General features: G+C 35.2%; 1 protein-coding gene across 1 annotated transcript; it reads left to right on the top strand.

Annotated features, from left to right (window-relative positions):
• Nucleotides 1-843: 843 nt before the first annotated feature.
• LOC143379536 (uncharacterized) lies at nucleotides 844-25304 on the top strand. Its single transcript, XM_077105114.1, has 4 exons — nucleotides 844-938; nucleotides 8362-8480; nucleotides 23866-24807; nucleotides 24970-25304. The coding sequence occupies exons 1-4, from the start codon at nucleotides 844-846 to the stop codon at nucleotides 25302-25304; spliced, it is 1491 nt and encodes a 496-aa protein (XP_076961229.1).
• Nucleotides 25305-26108: the final 804 nt, after the last annotated feature.

Below are 26108 nucleotides of genomic sequence, written 5' to 3'. Positions count from 1 at the left end.
TGACTTCTGTTTTCTTTTGGGTAGATACTTAGGATTGAAATTTATGGGCCATAAGTAACTCTGCCAGACTGTTTTATAAGGTCACTCAACCATTTTGTATTCCCATCAGCAATGTTTGAAGATTCCATTTCTCCATATCTTTGCCAACATTGTGCCATGATATTTTTCCATAGTAGTCGTCCTAATGGGTATGAAGTGGCATTGCATTGTGGTTTTTATTTGCATTTCCCTGATAACTAATGATATTCAATATCTTCATGTACTTGTTAGCCATTGTTTATCTTTCTTAGACAAATGCCTATTCAGATTCTTTACCCATTTTAAAAATTGAGCTGTCTTTTTCTTGTTTGGTTGTAATAGTTCTTCTGTATTCTGGATATACACAAATGTACACTTATCAGATATATAAAGTATAAGTTTTTTCTTATTCTATAGTCTTTTCATTCTTATAAGGCCAATAGGTTTTTTGTTCAAGTCCAATTTACCAGTTTTTTGACTGCTTATGCAATTTTTTCTGAAATTTTCTATAAGTTAAAAAAAAAAAAGACCTTATTTCTCAACATCTTCCATTAATTTTTTTTCTACAGAAACAATGATCATTTAGTTAACTACACAATGGGTTAGAGATATTAAAGCTATTTTTGTTTTCAAATATTTTCATCACATTTAATGAATGAAGCTCAAGTTTTCTAACTTGATTTCCAGTGCACTTTTGTAAAATCAGAAAATGTCTTTGATTTTTCTTCTTAGCTTCGAATGCACACATTATTCTGTAAATATTTACAGGTGTCTAATGAATTCTGAGGACTTGACTGTACTTGTAGATCCGGGGATGCTTGGAACATGGTCCTTTCCTTAAGGAACCAGAGGTCATGTGCCCGGCTACGGATTTCTACAGAGGGTAGTGGCACCAGTGGAGGAAGAGGGGCACTGTCTGGGTGAGAAAGCCTCTCAGGGAGTCAGTGATGGTGCTCTGTCTGCAGAGATTCATCAGTGATCAGAACCTTTTGTTATAGCCTGTGATTCTTCCTTTCAGACATTTGCTGCTGCTGTGTGTTATGTACATTGGCATCAGTTATATGTTTCAACAATATTTAGGAATATGGATGTAATGAAATGTAGACATCAATGTGATGACTTTGATACCTAGAAGCAAGCCGGAAGAAAGCCACATTTCTTTGATTTCTTCAGGTTTTCAAGAATGGGAACTTTCTACTTACTAATTAATTCAGTGTGGTGGGTGTGTGTATCTGAGCTCCAGACCAAACCCAAGCAGTTTTGGGTAGTCAGAGCTAAAATGTGAGTCAAGGAGGAACAGCTGTTTGACTGGATGGAAGATTGTATATAGAGATTTGGGCAAGTCCTGTTAAGGAATTTAGATCTTTCTTTAATAATGGAGAGCTATTGATGAGTTTGGGTGTGTGTGGGGAACGTGGTCCCTCCTATTATCTGTACCACAGAAGCTGTTTGTGAGGACTAGAGACAGGAGACTTGTGGGGCTGTGGGACTTGTCCAGATGAGAGCCAATGAGGACCTGAGCTAGGGCATTTCTGATAGAGGTGGACACACAGACTGGAAATGTTTAGAAGGTACAAGTCTGGATGCTTGGCTGCAATCAACCATCATAAGTTAAAAGGAGGATTACTGAAGAAAGAAGATTTCTGAAGAAAGTTTCAAAGGAATGAAATGCCACTGATGCCAGCATGATTTTAGGCCCTTGAGGTCTAAGCGACAGAGCAGGACCCATACTCAGGGTCTCCTTCCAGCTGTGCTTTTTAAAATCCCAAGAGCACTCTTTTTTTTTTTTAATTTATATTATTTTTTTTTTAGTTTTTGATGAACTTTATTTTGTTTATATTTATGTGGTGCTGAGAACTAAACCTGGTGCCTCTCACATGCTAGGCCATTGCTTACCACTGAGCCACAACCCCAGCCCCCAAGATCACTCTTAGCCTTGGATTTTGTGCCCCCTGCTCAGGCAGAAGCTTTGCTGGGAGCTCCGTGCCCTCATCACTAGCATTCCCAGAAGTGGGGAAGGATTGTGGAGCAGAGCCATCTGTTCCTCTTTGGTTATTCAAGCTGGCTTGGCCAGATGTTAAGATCTGAAGGGGAAGGTTGGGAATGCCTCAGAAGTTGTGGCCTGGGTAGACCATGATGACAGCATTTCTGTGCAAGAACAAGGTTCACAAGTGAGTAGACTAGAATGCCAGAAGTAAACAGAGTTCACTTTTAGACCAGCTTAGTTTGGGATGTGACTGTCAAGACGTTATGTTTCTGTGACAATTCACTTGACTTCATTCACTAATAGAAACCTCTCTAGGGATTGATTAATTTCTTTGCTATGACTTTCCAGAGACTAGCATGGATTTTCCAAGGTACCTTTATTAGCTCTTAGATAAAGTAATTAAAATTCATTTTATATAGTGCAGCTTATTCTGTTTTTATGTTTTTTGACTTTTTTTTTGTACCAGGAATTGAGCTCAGGGTGCTCAATCACTGAGCCACATCCCCAACTATTTTTTTCTTTTTTCTTGAGACAGGGTTCTGTTAAGTTGCTTAGAGCCTCACTAAATTTCTAAGGCTGGGTTTGAACTTGCAATCCTCCTGCTTCATGTTTAAAAGCCACTGGGATTATAGGTGTGTGCCACCAAACTGGCTGAGCAATCTTTCTTAATAGACAAAGAACAATAGATGCTGTTTAACAGGTTCTTGCTCCTATGTTAGTGAAGTCTGAATTGAAATTTCTTTCTGCATCTCAAAGAGTACAATATAGTGTACAGCAATTCTAAAAGGGTGGAAGTTATATGGTTTCTGTAAACTTCTTTTCTGGATGTAATCCATGAAACATCAGTGTGTGTAGCAGTTAAATAGGAATTTTAGTCAGAGGACAGTGGAAGGCTGGGTTGGCACTACACTGTTACTCCAACAGCATCATTCAAACACCAGCATTCTGGGCTGGGGATGTGGCTTGCCTCACATGTGTGAGGCCTTGGGTTTGATACTCAGTTCCACAGACAACTCATTGTTCTGTTTTCATTAATGAAATACAAAGTCATTTTTGGAGGAATGAAGGATAAATTACTCATTTATATATCTTATGTGTTATAACATGACACGAATCATTTGCTTATGTGATAAACACTACTACATTTAAGATCAGAATTGTTTTGAATATTTAAAGTCACTTTAAACATGGTCAGGATTGATAATAGCATTGCTGGTAAGGCCATTCCATAGATGTCATTTTACTAAAGAGATCTTGATCTTGCCTGGCTTTGCAAGATATGACAATGGAGGCTAGCTGAATGCCAAAACATGGAAGATAAATTGTTGCCCACACCAGCTCTGCCACTATGTTTTTTCTCCTCCATGCCAAGGCAGATGGTCAGATTAGGGTGAATTAGAGAAAAATAAATTTGCTGAGATTAAATGGGAGGTACTCATGGTGGGATGAATCTATATTCTCTGGAAGGTGTGGTCCCATTTAGGGCCCTCTTGATAGAAGATTCAAGATATACTCTGTCCTGTTAATAATGGGAAGTAGCTCAGTGACCTTGGACAAGAATATTAAGGTCAGTTACACTCTACCTGTCTATAATATTCTCCATCATAGCATTGTTGTGAGGATGAGCAGAGCTGCTGCATATCAACTTGTAAGCACAGTGCCAAGAACATTTCAAATTACAAGTAAATCTTACTCCAAACAACAGTGTTTTTCTTCAAAGTAAAATGCAACAGGAGGGCAGTAATTGACAGCAGAGGTATCACAAGGAACCACAAATTGGCTCTCAGCGTCAATGGAACTCAAGCTGTAGCAGGTGCTATTTCACAATTTTAATTAAAATCAGTATCAGAGGTGAGATGTAAATTTTCATAATTTTAACTATAAGCAGTTAAATTTTTGTGCTTTTTTTCACCAATTTACCTAAAGCAAGCCATTTTCATTTGTAAAACTCTAAAAATCAATTAATAGAAGATGCAATAACTGAATACTATGGTTGGTTTTGTCTTTTGTTTAGTGGATACTGCTTCTCAGTGAAGGTGAGAATACTCAGATATTGTGCTTGCAGAGCTCATGATCTAAGTTCCATGGTTACTGAACACTGAGGATTACTAGTGTTTAATGTAGATATGAATTTGGGTGTGATGTGTTTGGAACACGTGCAGAGTAATCATGTCAGTCAAAATTCACTAAAAGCTTATGGTTTAGCAAAATTGTACCTTTGAGAACACAAAACATGACAGTACTGAAGAACCTGAAAAAAATTAGAAGAAGAGTAACTTTCTAAGGGAATCTGATGCACATGCCATCCACAATTATTGCTGACAAGTGATTTTTATAGATTTTGGTGGTCGGGGCATGAGTTTGTTAGGTTCTTTTTTTCTTTTTAAATTATTCACTAGTTCTAATCAGTTATACACGAGAGTAGAAAATGCTTCAGTTCATTGTACACAAATGGAGCAGGTGTTGGGTTCTTTTAGAGAAACAACCTTAAAGGGTAGTATTATTGCAAGGGAAAAAGATAGTGGATGGTTTTCAAATGGATGTCCTTGCTAAGCTGTAAAATGCCTTGAATATTGTGGCAGAGCTATGGATGGTTATATTTATGATGAATAATTAAGGTTGTATATTCTATAAGATATAGTAATTTCCATTCTTGGTCCAGTTAGCTGAGCTCAGTAATGAAGAATATGCTCTTAGAGTGTTATATTTAATACCACCTGTTAGAATATTTACTTAAAATTTTCTGTTTGTTATTGGTATTTTAAAAAAAATTATTTGGGGTCTGTCTTCACATTCTTTTATATTTCTAAGCCAGAATGACCTCTTAGAGCTAGTAGACTCTATACTTGCTGTGTGTGGAATAATTTTTAATCTTTTTTTCTGAGTTCACTTAAGATATGAGAGATACTTGTCATTTTGGAATTCTAAGCTGTTAGGATACAGTTCTTTAGTCATGTTATCGTTGAAATTTAATATTTTAACCTTTAATTAGAAGAGTTACTGTTCTAGGCTGTGGCATGTTTCCATTGCTATTCTTTCATCATGTGATTTAAGTGTTGCTAAACTTTACAAATTATTCCAAAAGAAGACATGGAATAACTTTGTAATTTGGTACTGTCTATTCTGAATGAAATCCAGCACTTTCAACAGTGCCATACAGAGAGCACATGTGCAGTAAATATTTATTTTAATTAGAGAATTGCTTTAGTGCAGATTGCAAAAGTGATGTTTTCAGTATTTAGTGACTGAGCCTTCAGTACTGGTAGTTTAGCTAAACATTCAGACTTCATTTGAAGCCAGTAAACAGACAACTGTGCAATCCAGGGAGACCAATTTCTTCACTTTTCTATCCAATAGTAATTTTCTTTTAGAGTTATGTTTATATAGAGTAAAGGTCAAAGGAAAAGGTGTATTTGGAGCAGTTACATGAGTAAGTTTGCTACAGTGAAAGATTGTCGGTATGGTATGCTGATGGAAAAGGGACAATTTAAAATAGATATTATAAAATTCAGGTAGCTCTTTTAAAAGACAGTTTTATTGAGGTCTAATTGGCATCCAATAGACTTCATGTTTAAAGTGTATGATTTCGTCAGTTCTGACACAGTGTACACCCAGGAAACCATCATCACAATAAGGAGAATGAGCAGATCCATCACCACCCCAAATTCCTTTGTACTTCTATCCTCATGGTTCTCTGTCCCTTTTTCCAAGCAGCCACTGACCTTCTTCTCTACTGTCACAGTAGGTTAGTTTGCTTATTCTAGGGTTTTACGTAAATGGAATTCTATCACATGAACTTTTATTTTTTGGCTTCTTTCACTCTGTGTAATTATTTTGAAATTTATCTTTCTGATGATATCAATAGTTTATTCCTTTTGTGTGCCAATGAGCAAGGAGAGCTGGCAAGAGAAGCACCTCAGCAGTGCCCTCTCCCCCACCTCCACCGTGGGCCTCACTGTAGCCTGAACAGTTGGCTAATACTCCAGAGTAACAGGAGGCAGGAATCCATTAGGCTCCTCTTTGGTCAGTCATATTTCTTAGAATGCTGCTGCTCTTTTTTTTTTTTTTTCATTCAAAGCAAGCTGTGGTTAGGTGCTGAGCAACTTGTTGAGGCAGCTTGTCTTCCTGGCCTCCTCATGATGAACCTACTCTACTCACTATGCATCCTACTGACTGACAAGGCATTCTGCCAGCCCCAGCCTCATGTGCTCCTGGTGTGTTGCAGGCTCTGCAGGTGACTGGGAAGGTGAGGAAGGATGGCCATGCCTGATGCAGGCATTCTGTCCTTGTGGACTGCATTTGTTCCACTAGGCTGCACTTTCAGAGCACAGGTTCAAGGGTGAAATTTTTGAGGATTTCAAGATGGTGAGCACAGCACAGCAGAACAACTGGGAGGTCCTTCTGGGCATGGGGCCTTTGGTACTTGTGAGGCTGGCACTGTCTGCCCAGAGTCAGAGGAAGGAATGCTGTTGGTATTTCATGAAAATATGGCCTTGGACATAGCTCACTTGGACTGGAGGAAGGCTCTGTTTGGGAACTCAGTGGTCAAAGACCTGCTGAGAGGATCACAAGCCCAGTGCTCTTGTCTGAATTTACCTGGGAAAGATGAAGGAGGCATCTTTGAGGTTCTATGTCTTGTGGATAAAGAAGTGTGACTATCAATCTGGATTTGGTCCTTAAAGAGTGCTACGTGTGGGAGGAGGGGCCTGACCTCTTGGACTCATGTCTCCATTTCTTTTTGGAGAGCACAAATCTGACTTCACAGCTGCTGCTGAGATCAGGCAGTGTGTGGGGGGGAGCTGGTGCTTCGTGGTCCTGTGCTCAGGTCGTTAAGCAGTCAGGTTAAGTCCACTTGCCACCGGTGGCATCCTGGCTGACTACATGCTTGAGACCCAGGGCCTCAATGCTGAGGAGCCTTGGACCAACTCCATGTGGCGAAATTGCAGTCAACTTCACATGAGGATCTGTGTCTCACTGGCACACCTAGGCAGTCATATCCAGCTTTGGACATCTGAACACACAAGGTAATTTTCATGGAAAAACTGCCCTGCCAGTTTCAACCACATCATCCTGGCTGATGGATCCTCTTCTCATTTTAAGTTTGAGGAGATTGAGGCATGGACACTAAAACAAAATGCAGAGGCCATGTGAAAAGACAGCTGTGATTTGAGCCATGAATGCTATGCAGCCCACTCTCTTTCTCCTGTGTTACCCCGTCACCATGTCCCTTTTTGGTTTTGGGAAAGCCTACTTATTGTAGAGTGTATAAGAGGATGGAGTGACATATGGCAGTCTCACAAAGCATTTCATGTGATGTCTCTTTCTGCAGAATTGGGTGCTGGGGGTCAAAGCCACCTTCCTAATGGCCAGGGAAAGGATGCACTTCACGCTCACTTGGCAGGGGCCTCTGCCCACTGGAGGCCAAAGAGAAATGAAGGACAGAACCTTAAAAGACAAAGTGATCTTTTCCAAACCATGACCCATTCAGGGGATTCTCCAGGCAGCACCTTTGAGGAGCACCTCTGTTTTGTACAATGAGTCTAATTCTGTGTTTGGTCCACAGACGTCTGATGTCCCATTATTCTTTCTCCTTGCCATCACTTTGACTCACTACTGGGCATCTCCCCCAAGACAGCTACCTGTGGGGCAATAACTCATCCCCATGAGAAAATGTGAGACACCAAAAAGACCAAAGCGAAAAACTAGTTAAGAAACTACAAATAATAAGTAAAATTGATGGCCCTTGTTAGCTTTAACAAACTGATGGATTTCTTTCCCCATGAAACAATGAAAGTTCACGTGGATTACCCAGTAAGTTTTGAAATAGAGATGACAGTCATTATTCCAGGATATCAGGTTAAAAACATTCTTAGGAAAAATGCATCCTTGTTAATTATGTTATGTTTTTCTTCAAATTGGAGTGAATAACAGAGTGAAGTTTACTGCCTGACACTAAATTTGTTACTGCTCTGCTCTTCACAATCTCACATTTGTATTTTACCCATCATGTGCATTTATCTTCCTCAGGCTGATTGATTTTTGTGTGAGAAAGATACTTGTCTCCGTGGGCACAGCAGGTCACTCTCAGGCTTTATCATGATGTGCTCACCAGGCCCTCATGTGCTCACACATGAACTTCACACCAATCTTTCCTGGATGTGCAAAACCACATCATCACTAGATTCTTAGCCATGAAAATTTCTTGTGCCACCTTTGCTTATGAGCTTGATAGAAGAGGCTGACTCTGAATTGTCTCTCCTCAGAGTTTCTGGTGATGCTGATGATGGCAATGATGGTGATGACAATGATGGTGATGGTGATGATGGTGATGATAATGATGGTGGTGGTGATGGTAGTGATGATGGCAGTGGTGGTGATTATGGTGGTGGTGCTGGTGGTGATGATGATGATGGCAGTGGCAATAATGATGACAGTGATTATGATGGTGATGACAGCAATGGTTATGCCAATGATAGTGACATAATGTTGATGGGAATGATGTCATGAAGAGGATGATGACCAAGTGACAATGATGAATGTTAGAAGATGACATGAATTAGATTATTTTATCTTTCCCATTGGGCAGAGTCCAGCCTAGGTTCTGTTGCCCTCAGACTTGGTCATGTGATCTGTTTTACCAGTGATAGGAGAGTGGACAGTGGATTCTTTGGGAGGCATGATGGGATTCCACTTACACATCAGTTTCTGTTGGAAACATGGCCTCACAGCTCTTCAGAGACAGGTTTAGATGGAGAAAGGGTCTGTGAAATTGGGTGGTGTGTGTTGAGTTCCTGTGGCAGATGTTGATTCAGGATTTGTCTGAACAAACACTTATTGAGCATCTCTGTTCTAGGCATTGGGGATAGAATGTAATTGGAGCTTATAATTTTGAGAGGGGAGAGAGACAAAAGTAAATATAGAGTAGATCAGGAAAGTTAAAGGGCAATGGGCACAATGTGGGGGGCACAGAGTTTGTCTGTTGGAGACAGGAATGAGAGAGGGGAACCTCCAGACTGTTGAAAAGCTCATGTCCAAGCAAAATCCAGAGGGAGTGAGTGGGTAGTCCATGTGAAAGTGGGGACGGAAAAGTTCTAGAGAGAGAAGTGGAATGGCAAGGGCCCTGGGGATAACATAGAAAGCTGACCAAGGTGGATAATCATGGATGAGGAGGCCAGGAACTCCAGGCAGGGGCTCCATGGGATTTCCAGGGCCAGAGACCCTGCCACCCTGGACAGCACTTACCCATATTCAAGAGCCCAAGAAGATGATCAAAATGTCAATCCACAGGAAGCCCATCAAATTCAGCTAATCCCACTCCACTGTGCATACGTAAGATGCCCCTAGTACCCCAGATTGCTATGTCCCAGCCTGTGGGTGCATCCCCGTGTGTCTCTGCTGGGCACCTTTTCTCTCTTGAGGCTCTAACTCACATGTCCCAAATGTCCCTGTGGTGTGTCATGTCCTATCATCCAAGGACCCTGGAATCTTGCAAAATAACTGCCAGCATTCCAGCAGGCCCTTGTCACCCTGCTTAGCAGGCCTCTTCCTTGTTCTGATTTTCATTTTTTCCTGTTCTTGAGTGGCATCAGATAACTCCATGGTTGCTCCATGTGTTTGCTCCTAAATTACATCTTCACTACAGACAGAATACCATTAGTTCAAAAGCTCATAAATGCCAAATCCAAACTTATTTGCCCCTAATTATTTTAAAAATATAGATGAAAGTAGAAAAATTCTCACCATTCACATCCCACCTGCTTTGGGCACCTAGCATCTAATGTCCAATTAAAAGAGAGTGTGGTTAAGAGACCCCAAGGTGATACCACCCTTCAGATTTTTATAACTGCTGCCATACTACTAGCTATATCACCTGGGCAAATAATTTTCAGAGACACTTTCTCTGACTCTCTTTTTCCCCATTAGTTCACTTGAAATTCTCATCTTTTGGATGATGGCTCTTTGTCATAATTCCCTGGACAGTTTCGGGCTGTGAGGGGTGTTATTTTTCTCTTTACTCCTTTTCTTTCTTTTCTTTCTTTCTTTCTTTCTTTCTTTCTTTCTTTCTTTCTTTCTTTCTTTCGCTCTCTCTCTTTCTTTCTTTCTTTCTTTAACTAGGAATTGAACTAAAGGGCATTCTTAACGTTTAAGCCACATCCCCAGCTTTTGTTGTTGCTGTTGCTTGTTTGTTTTTTAACATGGTCCCTCTAGGTTGCTTACAACTTCACTAAGTTGTTGAGTCTGGTTTCAAATATGTGATCCTCCTGCCTTATTCACCCAAGCTGCTAGAATTACAGGCTTGTAACACCACACACAGTGAAACATAGTTTTTTTTTTTTTTTTTGAGACCCTCTCCCATAATTGTATTTTTATGCTGTAATAGCATCCAAAACCCCCAAATTTCCTACAATTGTCAATTTCAACTCCATCACTCCAGAAACAATTACTATTTTAAGAGTCTGTGCTAGAATTTTATATAAAACACAAGATTTTATGTATTTTTATTTAAATAAACTTTAGTTATCTTGATTTATTATTAATTCATAGTACATCTAACAGTAAGACATAGAAGGACTTTACTAAATACTATTCAATGTTTAGGTAAATTGGCCAGAGTGTATTTAATTTTCTATTTGTAGACTCCAAACTACAAATATTAGGTATTATGAATGAATAAATGTTACTAAATGCTACTTTTGTGGTGTATGTCTTCATTTCTCTTGGGTAAAACTTCAGAGTGGAGGTTTTGGGACTCACATTTGGTGTCTATGTTCAGTTTCAGAAACAAAAATGGAAAATGCAAGTTTGTTTTTGAAAATGTTGGGTCCATTATATATAAGCAGAAATATCACAGAGGATTTCCAGTTGCTCTGGAATCTTGCCCACATGAGGGGCTATTAGTCTTTTGTATTTTAACAAGTCTAATAAATATGTAACAATATGTCATCCAGATTTTAATTTGCGTTTATCTGAAGACTTTTTTTTTTGTTCTTACTGATATTTTGTACATCTTCTTTTATGAACAATTTTCTAATCTCTTGCGCACCTATAGGAAATGGGTTATGCCTCTTTATCATTGAGTTTTAAAAATGTTTTTATGTACCATTTACCAGAACTTTGTAAAATATTTGTTTTGTAACATATTGTCTGTAGGTGAGTCAAACAAAGTATGACTGTGAGCTATATATTTCCACTTCAAAATTCAATTTGTATCTTACTTTTTTGATAATTTTATTGTTTTACCATACAAAACTTCACTTAGTTTAGGAAAACAAAAGCAATCACATGAACAAGCAGCTGTAGTCTTATAGAGATCTGCCTTAAACATATCACAAGTGCTTCATGCGAACCTCTGCTGGAACATCCAATCGAATCTTGACATTGACCATTTGAAGAAATCAAATTTAACAGAGTTTCCCCATCAAACAAAAGTAAATGTAAGCCTTAATATTAAAACTAGATAGAAAATATACAACAAATATTGGTAACATGAACTGTGCTAAAGAACTTTTAAAGAGAAAAAAGAAACCAATTTTGTATTTACTATTGTATAGGAAATTATTTTCCAATTATTAATCTTTTCACCTGGTGTGGTCACCACAGGTATGAATATTTCAGTGACATAATATAAAAAATATTTAAAAGCCCTGGGATTTTAAACCAATTTTTTGACTCTGAACAGTATTAATCATGAACCCAGCCTAATTCCAATATAAGATTGGGAGCCATCTTGTCAAAAGGCTATAAAAAGTTTATTTTTGTTTTCTGTAAGAAAACTAAAATTTCTCTTTGGCCTGACAATATTTTGATATTTTAAACTTGTTTGGAATTTCTACCTGTGCTTTGAATTCATCTATGCCTGGCTATTCCTGAACAGATAACAACCCTCTCTAAAACCTTACTGGTGCCTCATAAATCTTGGCTCCCACTGACCAAATAACAACTCTCTCTAAATCTCAGTGGCAGCTCATAAATTCTAATGTCTGGAGTTGAATTTATTCCCTACCTTGAAATGTTCAGACCTGTAGATCCTAAACCTGCTATCTGCCTTTGTTTTATGCTTGTCAAAATCTTGTTAGCTATATAGTACCCGAGATACCCACCTTCTTTGTAACATTTTGTGCTATAAAAACTTTTTCCTGAAGATTAGGGGGTGATCTCTAGCATGGAGTTTTGTAAGAGACAGTTCTGGCCAGCTTTTGTGTACACAATACAATCTTGATTTAATTTGATTTCAAATAGGAGTTGGTGGTCTTTTCTTTGTGTTCTTTTTCAACATTAACTTTTTTTTTTTTTTTTAACTTCACTGTAAATAAAACCAAAGAACAAAACAAAACTCCTGTAAATAAGCCAGATGCATAATAATAGCCATTCTTTACTGAAAGCACTGTATTCATTATAGAAATGATATAAGCTTAAAAATTAAAAGATAGCTCAAATATCAAGGGAGTTTAGAAGTTAGAAATTTTTTCTTTCAGAATATAGGTGGTAAAATAGGTAGATGGAACATGTGCTGGGAGAAATCAAAAGTCTTTGCAGAGTAGGCAGCAGAGATTTGAGTCTTTCTCAGGTCTATATTTTGCACAGAAGAGAAAATGTGAAGCATAAATATATCAAGTAATGTGCAAAAAAATCACAAAAAATATTTATTATAAAAAATCATATCTACAGAAATGGTTCAAAAGAAGCAGTTTTTTGTCAGGAATAAACATTTGGACAGGAATGGAAGTTTTGAAACTATTTTTAAGTAGGTTTACTCAGTGAATAATCTTTATACGATTTCTCCATTTTACTGGTTTGGAATTAATTACAATTTATATATCTGCTAAAAAAAGGTACTGAATGCAGAAAAATATTAATTGCTCATGTTTAAATCAACTACATTATTTGATCTTTCCCTTTTTAAACCAAAATATGCATATAACCATCTTTTAATAAATATCTCTATCTCTGTATATTAGCAGCAACTCAGTCATAAAATATGCTATGATATCTTCATGTACTTATAGACTATGAATTTGCTGCTTAGCATTTAGATATAATTTTCTATGGTGTTCTCTACTTATTTATGTCTCTCTGCCAAGTTTTATACCAAGCTCTTAGTATGTGCCTTAATTACTCTGTGTAGCAATGTAGGATCCATGTCTTATTTGTGACACTTTGTTCCCAGAACTGTGTCTAAACGAAAATATGTACAAGATGATTATCCAGGCAAAAATATCTATCTAACATTATATTTTATTTAATACTTATTTATATATTTACATATACATATTATTTTTATTATTTAAAAACACACTTTGGTCTGAAACCACAGTGATACTAGTGTATTTTAGCTTGAATTATTTGTGAGAAACAAACAAACTAAAAAGACATTTCTCTTTGTTGGCTGGTGATTTTTGCAACCTCGGGAGCCTAGTGAAGAATGACAGAAATAGATATGTAACTCTCTACTTTGAGGCAGACCCATCAATCTAGATGATGTTTTGCTTCTGCTTTCTATATTGATCATTATAAATATACCTTTATATTCACATGGAAGATTTTTGTAATTCTGTTCTGTTAGTCCTTCTAAAAAAAATTAAATGAAAGTGAAAAAGAATGCAGGAAAGATAAATAATTAATTTCAAACAATCCATTTTTAAAATATTTTTTTTCAAATTACCAAATATTTTGAAAAGTTAGAAAAGTTAAAAGCTTTAGAAATAGCCTAAGGCAATTTTCTCTTTTGCTCAGGACAGCAGACTATATCTCCAACTCATTCCTCTCTAGAATTGTACTGTGTGCAAATATGAAAAAAAAAAAATGTGCTAAGATGCCCCACATGGCTTATAATTTTTAAAATCCTGATAGGGGCTCAAATGTGCCATTTTTCTACTTTACAAATAACAAAATCTGAAATTCGTATACTTAACAAATATTTACAAAACTGTAATTCAAAATGACCTAAAAAAAAAAAATTGAAGAACTGACCTACTGAACATTAATCACAGGGACTTATAATATTGAAGCCATTATATTAAATGTCTTTTTTTATCATTGTCACAATTTTCCATGTTTATATCATCAATATATTAATCAAAATTTTTACCCACTTAATAACAAATGTCTTAGTTTCTATTTTAATTGTTTTTTAAGAAAAAATTAGTAGTAATTCATATTAATAAGTTAATGCTCATACTTGTTAAAGTATGAAATATATACTTTAAAAGCTATGGCTATAGCAAGTGAAAAATCCAGCCTAAATTCCTCTTAAGATTGGGAGCCATCTCATCACACAGGCATGAAAAGTTAACTTCTGCTTCATTATAAATTACTGTGATTTCTAAACTTGCTTGAAATGCCTGCCAGTGCCTTGAATTCACCCACGTCTGGTTTTCCCTGATGAGATAACAACCCGCCCTGAAGTTTCAGTGATGACTCATAAATTCTGGCTTTCCCTGACCAAATGACAACCCTCTCTGAAACCTTAGTGGTGCCTCATAAATTCTGATGCTGTGATCTAAACTTCCTCCCTAAGTGATGAACAATGTTAAACCATTAACCTTGTACCTGCCTTTGTATCATGCTTGTCAAAATCAGGGTTGTTTTACCTGATAACAACCCTCCCAGAAACTTTAGTGATGGCTCATAAAGGGCTCTCTGGTCTCAGATTCAATATACATGATCTGAAGCCCCTTCCAATCAAGAGCATTTTGTGGGAACTGTCCAATCCTGTGTGTTATCAGGGAGGAAGAGGGTGGGCTTTCACTGTTACTCCTTATCTCCTAAATCCTCTTTTTTTTTTTTTTTTTTTGCCATTTGGCTGGACTTTAATCTCATACTTCAGAGTCACAGGTTGCTCTGCTGTGCAGAAACTGAGGATCCCAAGCAGGCCCAACTCCGGAGAACCAGGAAATGGTGAGTGTGCATTGGCCTGGTGAGGGAGGCTGGGGGAGAAAGACTATTTATTGGAACCACAAGACTGGCTGTGGTGAAAACAGGAGCTAGCAGATTGGGACTCTGGGCAGTCTCTGCAGGCTTAAGTCCTCCACTGGGCCACTATGTTCTCAGTCCTACTGGCCAACCAGGTGGTGAACATGTCAGTGGAAGAGATTCTTTGCTGCTTTTCTTATGCTTAAAGGGCATCCTCAGTGCCCAGATTACTGCTTCAGCCCACCTGTCCCCAGCCTTTGGGCCTTCCTACCTACATTCCATCACTGCAAGATAAGTTATCTTGTAAAGGAAATTGGAGCCTAATCCTACATGATGAAGATTAGAGCCTGCATTTTATTCGATTAGATGCAGAGTCTCTGGTGTAAGTCCTAGGTTCTTGATACACTTTGAGTTGAGTTTTGTGCATGGTGAGAGATAGGGTTTGGTGAAGAGGCTATATTTTCTCCAGTGCATGTTTTTGGCACCTTTGTCTAATATAAAATTGTAATTTTGTGGGTTAGTCTCTGTGTCCTCTATTCTGTACAATTTGTCTATCAGTCTGTTTTGTTGCCAATGCCATGCTGTTTTTGTTACCATTGCTCTGTAGTATAGTTTAAGGTCTGGTATAGTGATGCCACCTGCTTCACTCTTCCTGCTAAGGATTGCTTTAGCTATTCATGGTCTCTTATTTTTCCAGATAAATTTCATGGTTGCTTTTCTATTTGTATGGAGAATGCCATTGGAATTTTGATCAGAATTGCAGTAAATCTGTATGGTGCTTTTAATAGCATGGTCATTTTGATAATATTAATTCTGCCTATTTATGAGCAAGGTAGATCTTTTCATCATCTAAGGTCTTTTCTGATTTTTTTCTTTAGGGTTCTGTAGTTTTTCTTGTATAGATCTTTCACCTCTTTTATTAAGTTGATTTCCAAGTATCTTATTATTTTTGAAGTTATTGTAAATGGAGTAGTTTCCTTCACCACCATATGTACCCTATCTTTTGTATATAAATTTTTAAGATTTGTACTTTTTTTATATTTCACTATTATTTATTAATAACTTATATTCAGCATTTAATGTGTCAAAATATGTTGTTATGTTTTATGAGTAAAGGAACAAAATAGCATTTTATTATCACACTGTTTTCCCAATATCCTAGCATCTTTCTTTGGAATGAATGCCATTTTTTCCTCTTTCCTGCACTGTAATCTTCATTATGTATCACTGCCTAAATAACAAGAGGCGTATTAAGAGTTTTGTTTTTGTTGTTGTTTTCTGTAGTTCCACCATTTATTTTATTATGAGGTTTACCCTGATTGATTTAACTTCATAACTTCAATCATGTGGCATCATGATATTTTCATCAGCAGTAGACGTTATGTACAATAGTGGATATAGCAAATATCTTAGCCATGAACTAGTCTATACCATCTAGATTCTTGTCATTATACTCAGAGAAATGAAAAATTGCAGAATATTCTTAGGATAAAATTTCCATCAGAGTGTATTTCCATCAAGTGAGAAATCATTATATATGCATATATTTGCAATTATATACTATATAATTAAAATAATTATTATTTGTTGAATTTACAAGTTTGCTAGTGCTTTTTTAATTGTATCTGCTTTTTTTTTTTTTTTAATTTGTCCTGTAAATTGAACCCAGGGGTGCTTAACCATGAAGCCACATCCTCAGTCCTTTTGATATTTTATTTTATCAGTCTTGCTGAGTTGCTAAGTGCCTCACTAAGTTGCTCAATACAATATATATGAGACAATATTATATATAATATTGTCTTCGAATTTATGATCCTTTTTCCTCATCCTCCTCAGTCACTGGAACTACAGTTGTCTATCACTAGACCTTGCTCATTTGCTTTTTAAAAGCACCAACATTGATATTGGTAACTCCCTCTGTGTTATGTTCATCTTTAATAGCTTCTAATTTTGCTCTTTTGCTTAAGATTTTCTTTACTTTTAGTTTATAAAATTTACTTTTCATTGGGATGGAGGATTTGGCTTACTAATTATTTTCTGTATGTTTTATTTTCAACCTCAGGTTTAGTTGAATTTTAATTTTTGCAGCTGTATAGAGGTCTAAGTGAAACATAATAGCCTGTATGGATATTTTTAAAAGAAATAGAAAGACAATTTAACCCAGTTTTTTTACTGTACTATATATACGTGCAGGACATAAAATCAGAATCCTACATTGACTCAGCCACATTAATGTTTATAGCAGCACAATTCACAATAGCTAACCTACAAAACCAAACATTCATTGAGAAATGGGTCCATTCAATGATGACAAAATAAAAAATTGTAGTTTACGTACACAAAAAACTATTAATCAGCCATAAAGAAGAATAACTTCATGACATTTGCCAGTAAATGGATGGATCTGAAGATGTTATGCTAAGTAAAACAAACCATTTCTTTAAAACTAAATGTTGAAAGTTTTTGCTGATATGTGAAATCTAAAGTTCATAAAGTGGGGAAGGGTAAGAAAACAAGAACAGTAGGTTACACAGTGGTAAAAATAAATAAATAAATAAAAGGGAAGGAGATATAAATATTAAAGATATATATAAATCCTACCATCATAATCACCAACAAGAACAGGATTCTAATTAGGATAAGATATATCCCATGCTTGCATAATACCATAAAAGTTGATTTTGCTATCAGGTAGAACTAGAAAGAACCAATTAAAAAAAAAGTTATATTTTTTGAAAAGCTATATGTATATTCTATTATAAACATCATACAATATATGCATCTATCAAATTATATATATATATATATATATATATAATATGCATATATATATGCATATATTATTTTGTATGTTAAAAATTGTTAAAAGCATAAAATGGAAAATGCAAACAGGATTGTTTTTGTTATTTTTTATATTAATAACACACATAAATACCATAAAATGTTTGAACTTAAATTCACTATTAAATATTTCCATTAAGTTGTCTTTCTACCTTGTTACATTTCAAAATTTCTCTTATACCATTGGTATTAGGATTACTAGAGATCTCACTACATACTCAGAAAAGCCAGCTCTATCAGAGAAATAACAAATAAGATTCTACACTTATCTTTGATTAGTGGTTGTACAATTAAAATATGAGCATTCCCTTTTTTAATTACAATAATTTTCTCATCTGAACAATATACATAATTTAGATCATGATATAAAAAGATTACAAAATAAATATTTTTGTGCTAATGCCTGAGTTTTACATTGTGTTTCACAAAAGTGGAATATATATACTTTTTTAAACTTAAATCACTTTTTCTGCAGAAGTAGATCTTTGTGTTCCAAAACACCAGCTACATGATAGTCTACTAACTCTCATTTTAACTTCAATTACCTTACAGACTGTGCAAATGTTCATGTAGTCAATGTGTTATTTATTTATCTATTCTTTTTACAGTTACTGTTATCATTCAAGGATATAGCCATTGATTTTACTGAAGAGGAGTGGGAATGCCTTCAGCCTGCTCAGAAAAACTTATATAAAGATGTGATGTTAGAGAACTATAGAAACTTTGCCTTCCTGGGTAAGTTTAATTTCCCTTTAAAAATTTTAATTAATAGTTATTATGTAATTTACTTCTGTTGTATCTTCTGGGAACTTCTCTGTAAGAATGAGTTTCAGATTTGTGTTTCAAAGAAAAAGGGCATTTTTAGTACAGATAATTTACTCTTTAATATATATTATTTTACTCTTTAATCTCTCTCTTTCTTGGTATGTTATACATTCTCCACTTTAGATAAGTAGTTCCTAGCATACTTTAGTGATTTACTCTTGTAGCCTACACAGAGCAGGGGACACAGCGAGAAGTTCAAATGGAGAAAACCAAACTAAAAAATGTTGGTAGAGTAGTTATTTAGCAGAAAAAACATTTCAGAAGCTTAGGTTTATTTCTTTTGATTTTAATCATTGAACACATACTGCCCTACATGTATCACATTTTTAAATTCTTTGTGATCCTCCATTTTCTTCTTTAGTGATGTCCCAGTTTATTCAGATTAACTACTAAAACTTACGTTTTATTGTGAGAGCCAGCATGATGTGCTATAAATTTTCTTGTGAGGAAACCTGTAAAGAAGCAAACAGAAGAGAGAGACTCAATCTAAGTGAAAAGGAAGAAAAAAACTGGCCACTCCTCTTCATGGCTGTACATAGTTTACCCCAAAATTACATAGTTTCTGTTGCAATGACTACATTCTAACCTAATATTATTTTAACCCCAAGTGTTAGCTAACCAAGATAAGGTACAGTTAATAAAAACATAGAGTCTCTTCTCCCAAAGGACATTACCATAGAAACTAGATAGTGCACCTGTATAGTTGTCTTAATAGCTTCAGAGAGAAACTGCTGGGAATTACAATTGTGGGTCTCAGAGTGCCAGTTTCCATCACCCTCACACTTTCTGTTTCCAAGGTCAGAATACCTGATGCCCCCCTCTTTTTTTAAGCCCTTTTGAATAAATAATATTACTTATCTCCTTAATGCTGGTGGGGGCAAAAAATAGGGCAGGCAGAGAGAACAGCAAGTGCCAACATCAGTAAACATCCACCTATGTATATTTTTTGACTCAGATGAAATTGAGTAAACATGAAGTTAGCCAATTCAACAAGTCAATCATCAATCATCTTGTTGTACCTTATTAATGATATCTTTAAGGTAATCTAACTCTTTTGAAATAAAATTACTATTATCACTTAAATTGAAGGAACACATGTTATTTAACTTCTGATATCCATTATGATATAACAATACCAGACAATCAATTGCAATCATGAATTTTAAGTATGGCTTGACAATGTTGTTTTTGTTCTTCATTAAGCATATTAACAGCCATGGAGGCTTGACTAATACTTTTTATGATAGCATAGGTGAGTTTCATAGTAGTTTTGTAAGCTCATAAAGCTAGTCCAGGGAAACCCTTTAAGGAGAATGTCAAAGCATGAAATTCTGCCTTAGAGAAAAGGTTCACTGAATTATCACAGTTTTTATCAAGAGGAATAGACCTTTTTTGAGTAAATTGTGCAGTATTGTAACCTATTAAATATAATGTGAATGGTAAGGACACAGTTATTCTGCTAACACAACAATGAATATCATGAGACATTTTTTTCAGGTATATAACAATTTCATCCAAGTGAGTCAAGATATTGTAATGAGTTGTAGAATTTCACTATCTGATAGTACTGAATTTCCCACAAGTGGTGTACAAAAACAGAGCAACATTGTTATTAAGACCAAAGCATTAACAGAGTTTTGTGTGAGCTTAGCAACCAAAGCAGTAACTAAGTTATCCATAGTACATTCTAACCTATTTGAGCCAACACCTTTTGAGCTGAGGTTAATAATGGTTTTATAAACCCCAAGTATCTGGAATTATAGTATCTTGGGTTCCTCTTTTAATGTTTCTCCTCTTTTGAGGAGAATGATTATTCTCTTGTTTGGAGGGACTCTTCTCTTCCAGGGTTAAATGAATCTTACGAATCAGCTTGTCAAGTCCCTGATGTACATTTATAATTGCTATATTTCATGCATCAAGGTAGAGTCAAAAAGAACATGTTGGCATAAGTTTAACAGTCTATGCTTTTCCCCATGTGATCAAAAGCATAGTATCTTGCCATGTTTATAAGGTGAAATCTTATATAATATAATATATATATATATATAATTTTTTTTGGATAATGGCTGTTTTAGAATAAAATGTCTATTCAATGCAGATGACCAATTTTGAGTATTAACTTTATGTTGTATATTGAGGACATTAAGTGTAAATAAAACATTATTTAATGTATATTAATATGATAGAGGCTAGATCTTTGTTTCCATTTAAAAAGGCAAGGATCAGGATATAATTTACTCACTCAACAAAAGCTTGTTCAGAACGATTATGAGAAATTTCATAATTTAATACTATATCTCATTGATTAAAAATTGTGCAAAAGGATGAGATTTAAAGGCAGAGGCATTATCCATCTTTAAACAAATAGGCTCTCTAGGAGCAGATCATGCTTGGTTTCTTTTCATGTTCTCTGCTGCTACTGACTTGGAAGTTTCTTTTTTTAGATTCAATTCAGTTAGTAATTTTTTTCTTTTATTGTGTTTTGCAATAATGCATTAATAATCATAAATATTTTGAAGTGAATAACTCATTATACTTCTGCTTTGTAAGCTATTTTCTACAATTCTTATTTTTTCTATTTGATTAATAATATAATTTCTAGATCATTGCTTTTTATTGTGGCATGCTTGGATTTTTTACATTTGTAATTATATAAATATCCCCCCAAGTGTAATGTGTGTGTGTGTGTGTGTGTGTGTGTGTATCTATATCCCACTTATCTTTATATATCCTATAGGTTTTTAATTTTTACAGTATTTCACAATTGCTTAGACTTGTCTTAAACTTGGTCTTGCATGATAAGCCTCTCCCATATTGGTAGAATTTCAGCTTTGCACACTAGAAATGCCCCTCTCATTTTTTTCTTAAAGAATTATTCACATACACAATTTGTGCTTATTTATATTTATATTTTTGTCTCAATTTTACTCTTTAAACACTCTTTAAATAGTTATTTAGTATTCTTTGAGTAATTCATAACTGTTAGTATCTTGATGTTCAATTCTTAATGTTTTTTTTCTTTTCTTTTCTTTTTTTTTTTTTTTTTTGTCACTTGGATTAAGCCATGCTTCTCTTTGTTTATGTTTGTTTTACTATTTTTTGTTTGTTCATTAAAGGAGCCAACAGTAGATTATGTAGTCCATTTTGGGAAAAAAGTATAAAATCTTTTAAATAAATAAAAATAGGCAAGAACAATGCCGCATCCTTGTAATATTTGCTAGTTGGAAAGCCATGCAAAAGTACTTCATGTTTAGGGAAGTCACAGATATTTAGAAACAGCATGACTTGAACAATTCTAAAAAGACTTGTGTTGTTATTCATTGATGTAGAATTTTTAGGGCTAATCTGAAGCACCACAGATGAAAAATTAGAAGTTGGGTGACCTAAAGATTCAGAAATGCCAGTACTAAATGTGATTCCATGAACAATTAAATCAGAAAATTGAAGAGATACCTCTGCTTTTGTTTTTAGTGCAACATAGTTCTCAGTTTTAAAGCTAGAGACTCAATGTATGTGCCTATCAATGATCAAATGTGTAGAAATATGGTACTTATATAGTATTATTATTTAGTTATAAAATATTTTGTCTCTTAAAGTGTTATAAGAAATAAGAAATATATGCAGGACTTTGCATTAAGTGAAATGTGGCAGGCAGAGATTAAGTTGCAGGAGCATTTGATTCACACGTGACAGTCAGATATTTAGTGAGTAAAATTCTGCTCAACAGGTACTGTGTTTTGTGTAGGGTTTATATTATACTCAAAGTCTCCATATTTCTATTTTATTGACCATAAGAGGGTCAAGGTTTTTGTTTTACCACATGATGAGTGTATTATATTCTTCATAAATACTAGTAGAAGGAATACAATACTTGTTAGAAAAAAATGATAATTATATAAAATAATGATTGTGTTAATTTATTCTATTTGCTCATTTTACCTTGTATATACAGTATAAAATACCATAATATATTTAGTAAATAAACAAAGTTGTATTTGTCAATGAAAGAAATCATCATATCACACCAATTTAAAAATATAAAAATCAATTTATTACACTTGATTGTCATGTGTTGACTTCATCCAAGTATTAGGGCCATAGGCTATGAAAGGTTTTTATAGTTTTTTTTAATGTTTTTATTGAAAATTTTATAGACATATATGTGTATATTTCTTAGTAAATTTTTTGTTCATATTTCTTTTTAAGAGTCCATAGACTCTTTACCCTTGTTGAATATTTGTGGTATTTTCGCTCAAAATATACTAGATATTTTCATCTCTCTTTGTCATCGTAGATAAAAACCAGTTTTTAGATGCCCTTTGAAAAAGCCACAAATATTTATAGATGTTTTACATTTCTTTTATTTTACTAAGAGTGAAGGTGGCTGATAGATATTTCCTAAATACACAATGATATCTTATGGAGGACAAAAGGCTGTGGATGATAAAAGTGTCACACTTTCCTTCTCTTTATTATATTACTCTTCTTTATGATTTACTCCTCTTGGATACTTTGGTCCCTATAAGAATTTGAGTAATATTCTCAAGTTAATTTTGTCTGTACATTTTTATTCAACTGATATACTTTTGGAATTATGATGACTTTGGATTTACTAATCTGCTACATTCCTAATGTACTTATTTTACCTTAATTTCATGTTATGTATGCAAAATATATTTATCCCAGTCTAGAAGGCATTTTTTAATTTTTGTTTATTTCAGCCATGACTCCATATGATACCCAAGAATATTCACCAGAAAAGGGCATAAAACATAAATTTCACAAAGTGATAAATGGGAAATATAGAAGTTGTGATCTTGACTATTTACAACAAAAGAAAATATGGAAAACCACAAGTGAGAGTGAACACCAGGAATCACATAAAAAATCAGGCCTTGTTCACCACCAGAGAATTTATACTGGAAAGAAGCCCTACAAATATAAACAATGTTGCAAAGCTTTTAGTAAAATAAATGGTCTTATTAACCACAGAGTAACCCACACTGGACAGATGCCCTACCAATGGGCAGAATGTGATAAAGTTTTTAAAGAAAAATTAAACTTTATTAAGCAAAGCAGAATTCACAATGAAGAGAAGCCCTACAAATGTGAAGAACATGATAAAGTTTTTAGTAAAAACTTAAACCTTATTTACCAAAGAAGAATTGGCACTGGAGAAAAGCCCTACAAATGTAAAGAATGTAGTAAAGCTTTCAGTCAAAAGTCACAACTTATTTGCCACAGCAAAACTCATACTGGAGAGAAGCCTCACAAATGCATAGTATGTGACAAAGTTTTTACTCAAATATCAACCCTTATTTGTCACAGAAGGATTCACACTGGAGAGAAGCCTTACAAATGTAAAGAATGTGGCAAAGCCTTCAGTCAAAAAGTTGGCCTTATTTGCCACAGCAGGACTCACACTGGAGAGAAGCCCTACAAATGTAAAGAATGTGGCAAAGCTTTCAGTCAAAAAGCAGACTTTATTCGCCATAGCAGATCTCACACTGGAGAGAAGCCCTACAAATGTAAAGAATGTGGCAAAGCTTTTATTCAAAAATCAGACCTTATTTGCCACAGAAGAACTCACACTGGAGACAAGCCCTACAAATGTAAAAATTGTAGCAAAGCTTTCAGTCGAAAATCACACCTTAGTTACCACAGCAGATCTCACACTGGAGAGAAACCCTACAAATGTAAAGAATGTGGCAAAGCTTTCAGTCAAAAAGCAGACCTTATTTGTCACAGCAGAACTCACAGTGGAGAGAAGCCCTACAAATGTAAAAATTGTAGCAAAGCTTTCAGTCGAAAATCACATCTTATTTGCCACAGCAGGACTCACACTGGAGAGAAGCCCTACAAATGTAAAGAATGTGGCAAAGCTTTTATTCAAAAATCAGACCTGATTTGCCACAGAAGAACTCACACTGGAGACAAGCCCTACCAATGCAAAAATTGTAGTAAAGCTTTCAGTCGAAAATCACACCTTAGTTGCCACAGCAGAACTCACACTGGAGAGAAGCCCTACAAATGTAAAGAATGTGGCAAAGCTTTCAGTCAAAAAGCAGACCTTATTTGTCACAGCAGAACTCACACTGGAGAGAAGCCCTACAAATGTAAAAATTGTAGCAAAGCTTTCAGTCAAAAATCGCACCTTATTTGCCACAGAAGAACTCACACTGGAGAGAAGCCCTACAAATGTCAAGAATGTGGCAAAGCCTTCAGTCAAAAAGTAGGACTTATTTACCACATCAGATCTCACACTGGAGACAAGCCCTACAAATGTAAAGAATGTGGGAAAGCTTTCATTCAAAAATCAGACCTTATTTGTCACAGCAGAACTCACACTGGAGACAAGCCCTACAAATGCAAAAATTGTAGTAAAGCTTTCTTTCGAAAATCACACCTTATTAGCCACAGCAAAACTCACACTGGAATAAAGCCCTACAAATGTAAAGAATGTGACAAAGCTTTTAGTCGAAAATCACACCTTAGTTGCCACAGCAGAACTCACACTGGAGAGAAGCCCTACAAATGTAAAGAATGTGGCAAAGCTTTCAGTCAAAAATCACACCTTATTTGCCACAGCAGAACTCACACTGGAGAGAAGCCCTACAAATGTAAAGAATGTGGCAAAGCTTTCAGTCAAATATCAAACCTTATTTACCACAGAAGAACTCACACTGGAGAGAAGCCCTATAAATGTAAAAAATGTGGCTAAGCTTTCTGTCAAAAATCACACCTTATTTGCCACAGCAGAAATCCCACTGGAGAGAAGCCTCACAAATGCAAAGTTTTTGACAGTGCTTTACTCAAATATCAACTCTTATTTGCCTCAGGAGAATTCACACTCAAGAAAAGCCCTACAAATGTAAGGAAAGTGACAAAGCTTTTAGCAATAAAATAGGCCTTATCCACCAGAGCAGAACTTACACTGGAGAATTGTCCTACAAATGTGAATGATGTGGCAAAACTTTTAATAAAAAATTAAATTAAATACACCCTGATGAATGTGAAATGTGAATAAAGTGATAATACTCATAAAGAGAAACTAAACCTTAAAAACTACAGAATTTATACAGAAAGGAACCCCTACAAATGGAAACAATGCAGCAAAGCTTTTAATAAAAAATCAATTATTTTTCACCACCATGCTATTTATTCTGGAAAGAAGACATACAAATGTAGAGAATGTAAGCATTTTAAATTCTATATCATACATTACTAGACATCATAGAAAACACACTGGAGAGAAGCTTTATAAATGCGACCATTGAACAATTCCTCTAAGAAAGGGTCAAAATTTAATCCTCACCACAATAACTATAGCAAAAAGAAAGTTTTGAAATGTGAAAATTGACGATGTGACAATGCCTTCAAAATTTATTCACCAATACTCAGCACCTGTGAATACATACTGGTTAGAGAAAATACAAATGGAAAAAAAAAATTCATAGTCACATGTTTCTTAAACACTAGTGATTTTTGGATAATACATTGTGCCCAGAAATCCTAAAAAGTTAAG

The sequence above is a fragment of the Callospermophilus lateralis genome, chromosome 13 (genome assembly GCF_048772815.1).
Source record: "Callospermophilus lateralis isolate mCalLat2 chromosome 13, mCalLat2.hap1, whole genome shotgun sequence".
NCBI classification, from domain to species: domain Eukaryota; kingdom Metazoa; phylum Chordata; class Mammalia; order Rodentia; family Sciuridae; genus Callospermophilus; species Callospermophilus lateralis.
The sequence above is the reverse complement of the archived record's forward strand: the minus strand, read 5'-3'. Positions and strand labels throughout refer to the sequence as shown.

Bases quoted from the DNA above. Each gene is read 5' to 3' on its own strand.
- LOC143379536 (XM_077105114.1), top strand. From the start codon at position 844: ATGGTCCTTTCCTTAAGGAACCAGAGGTCATGTGCCCGGCTACGGATT. The intron at 939-8,361 runs GTGAGAAAGCCT...TGGTGATGGTAG, and splicing joins GGAAGAGGGGCACTGTCTGG to TGATGATGGCAGTGGTGGTG. The intron at 8,481-23,865 runs GTGACATAATGT...ACAAATGCATAG, and splicing joins CAATGGTTATGCCAATGATA to TATGTGACAAAGTTTTTACT.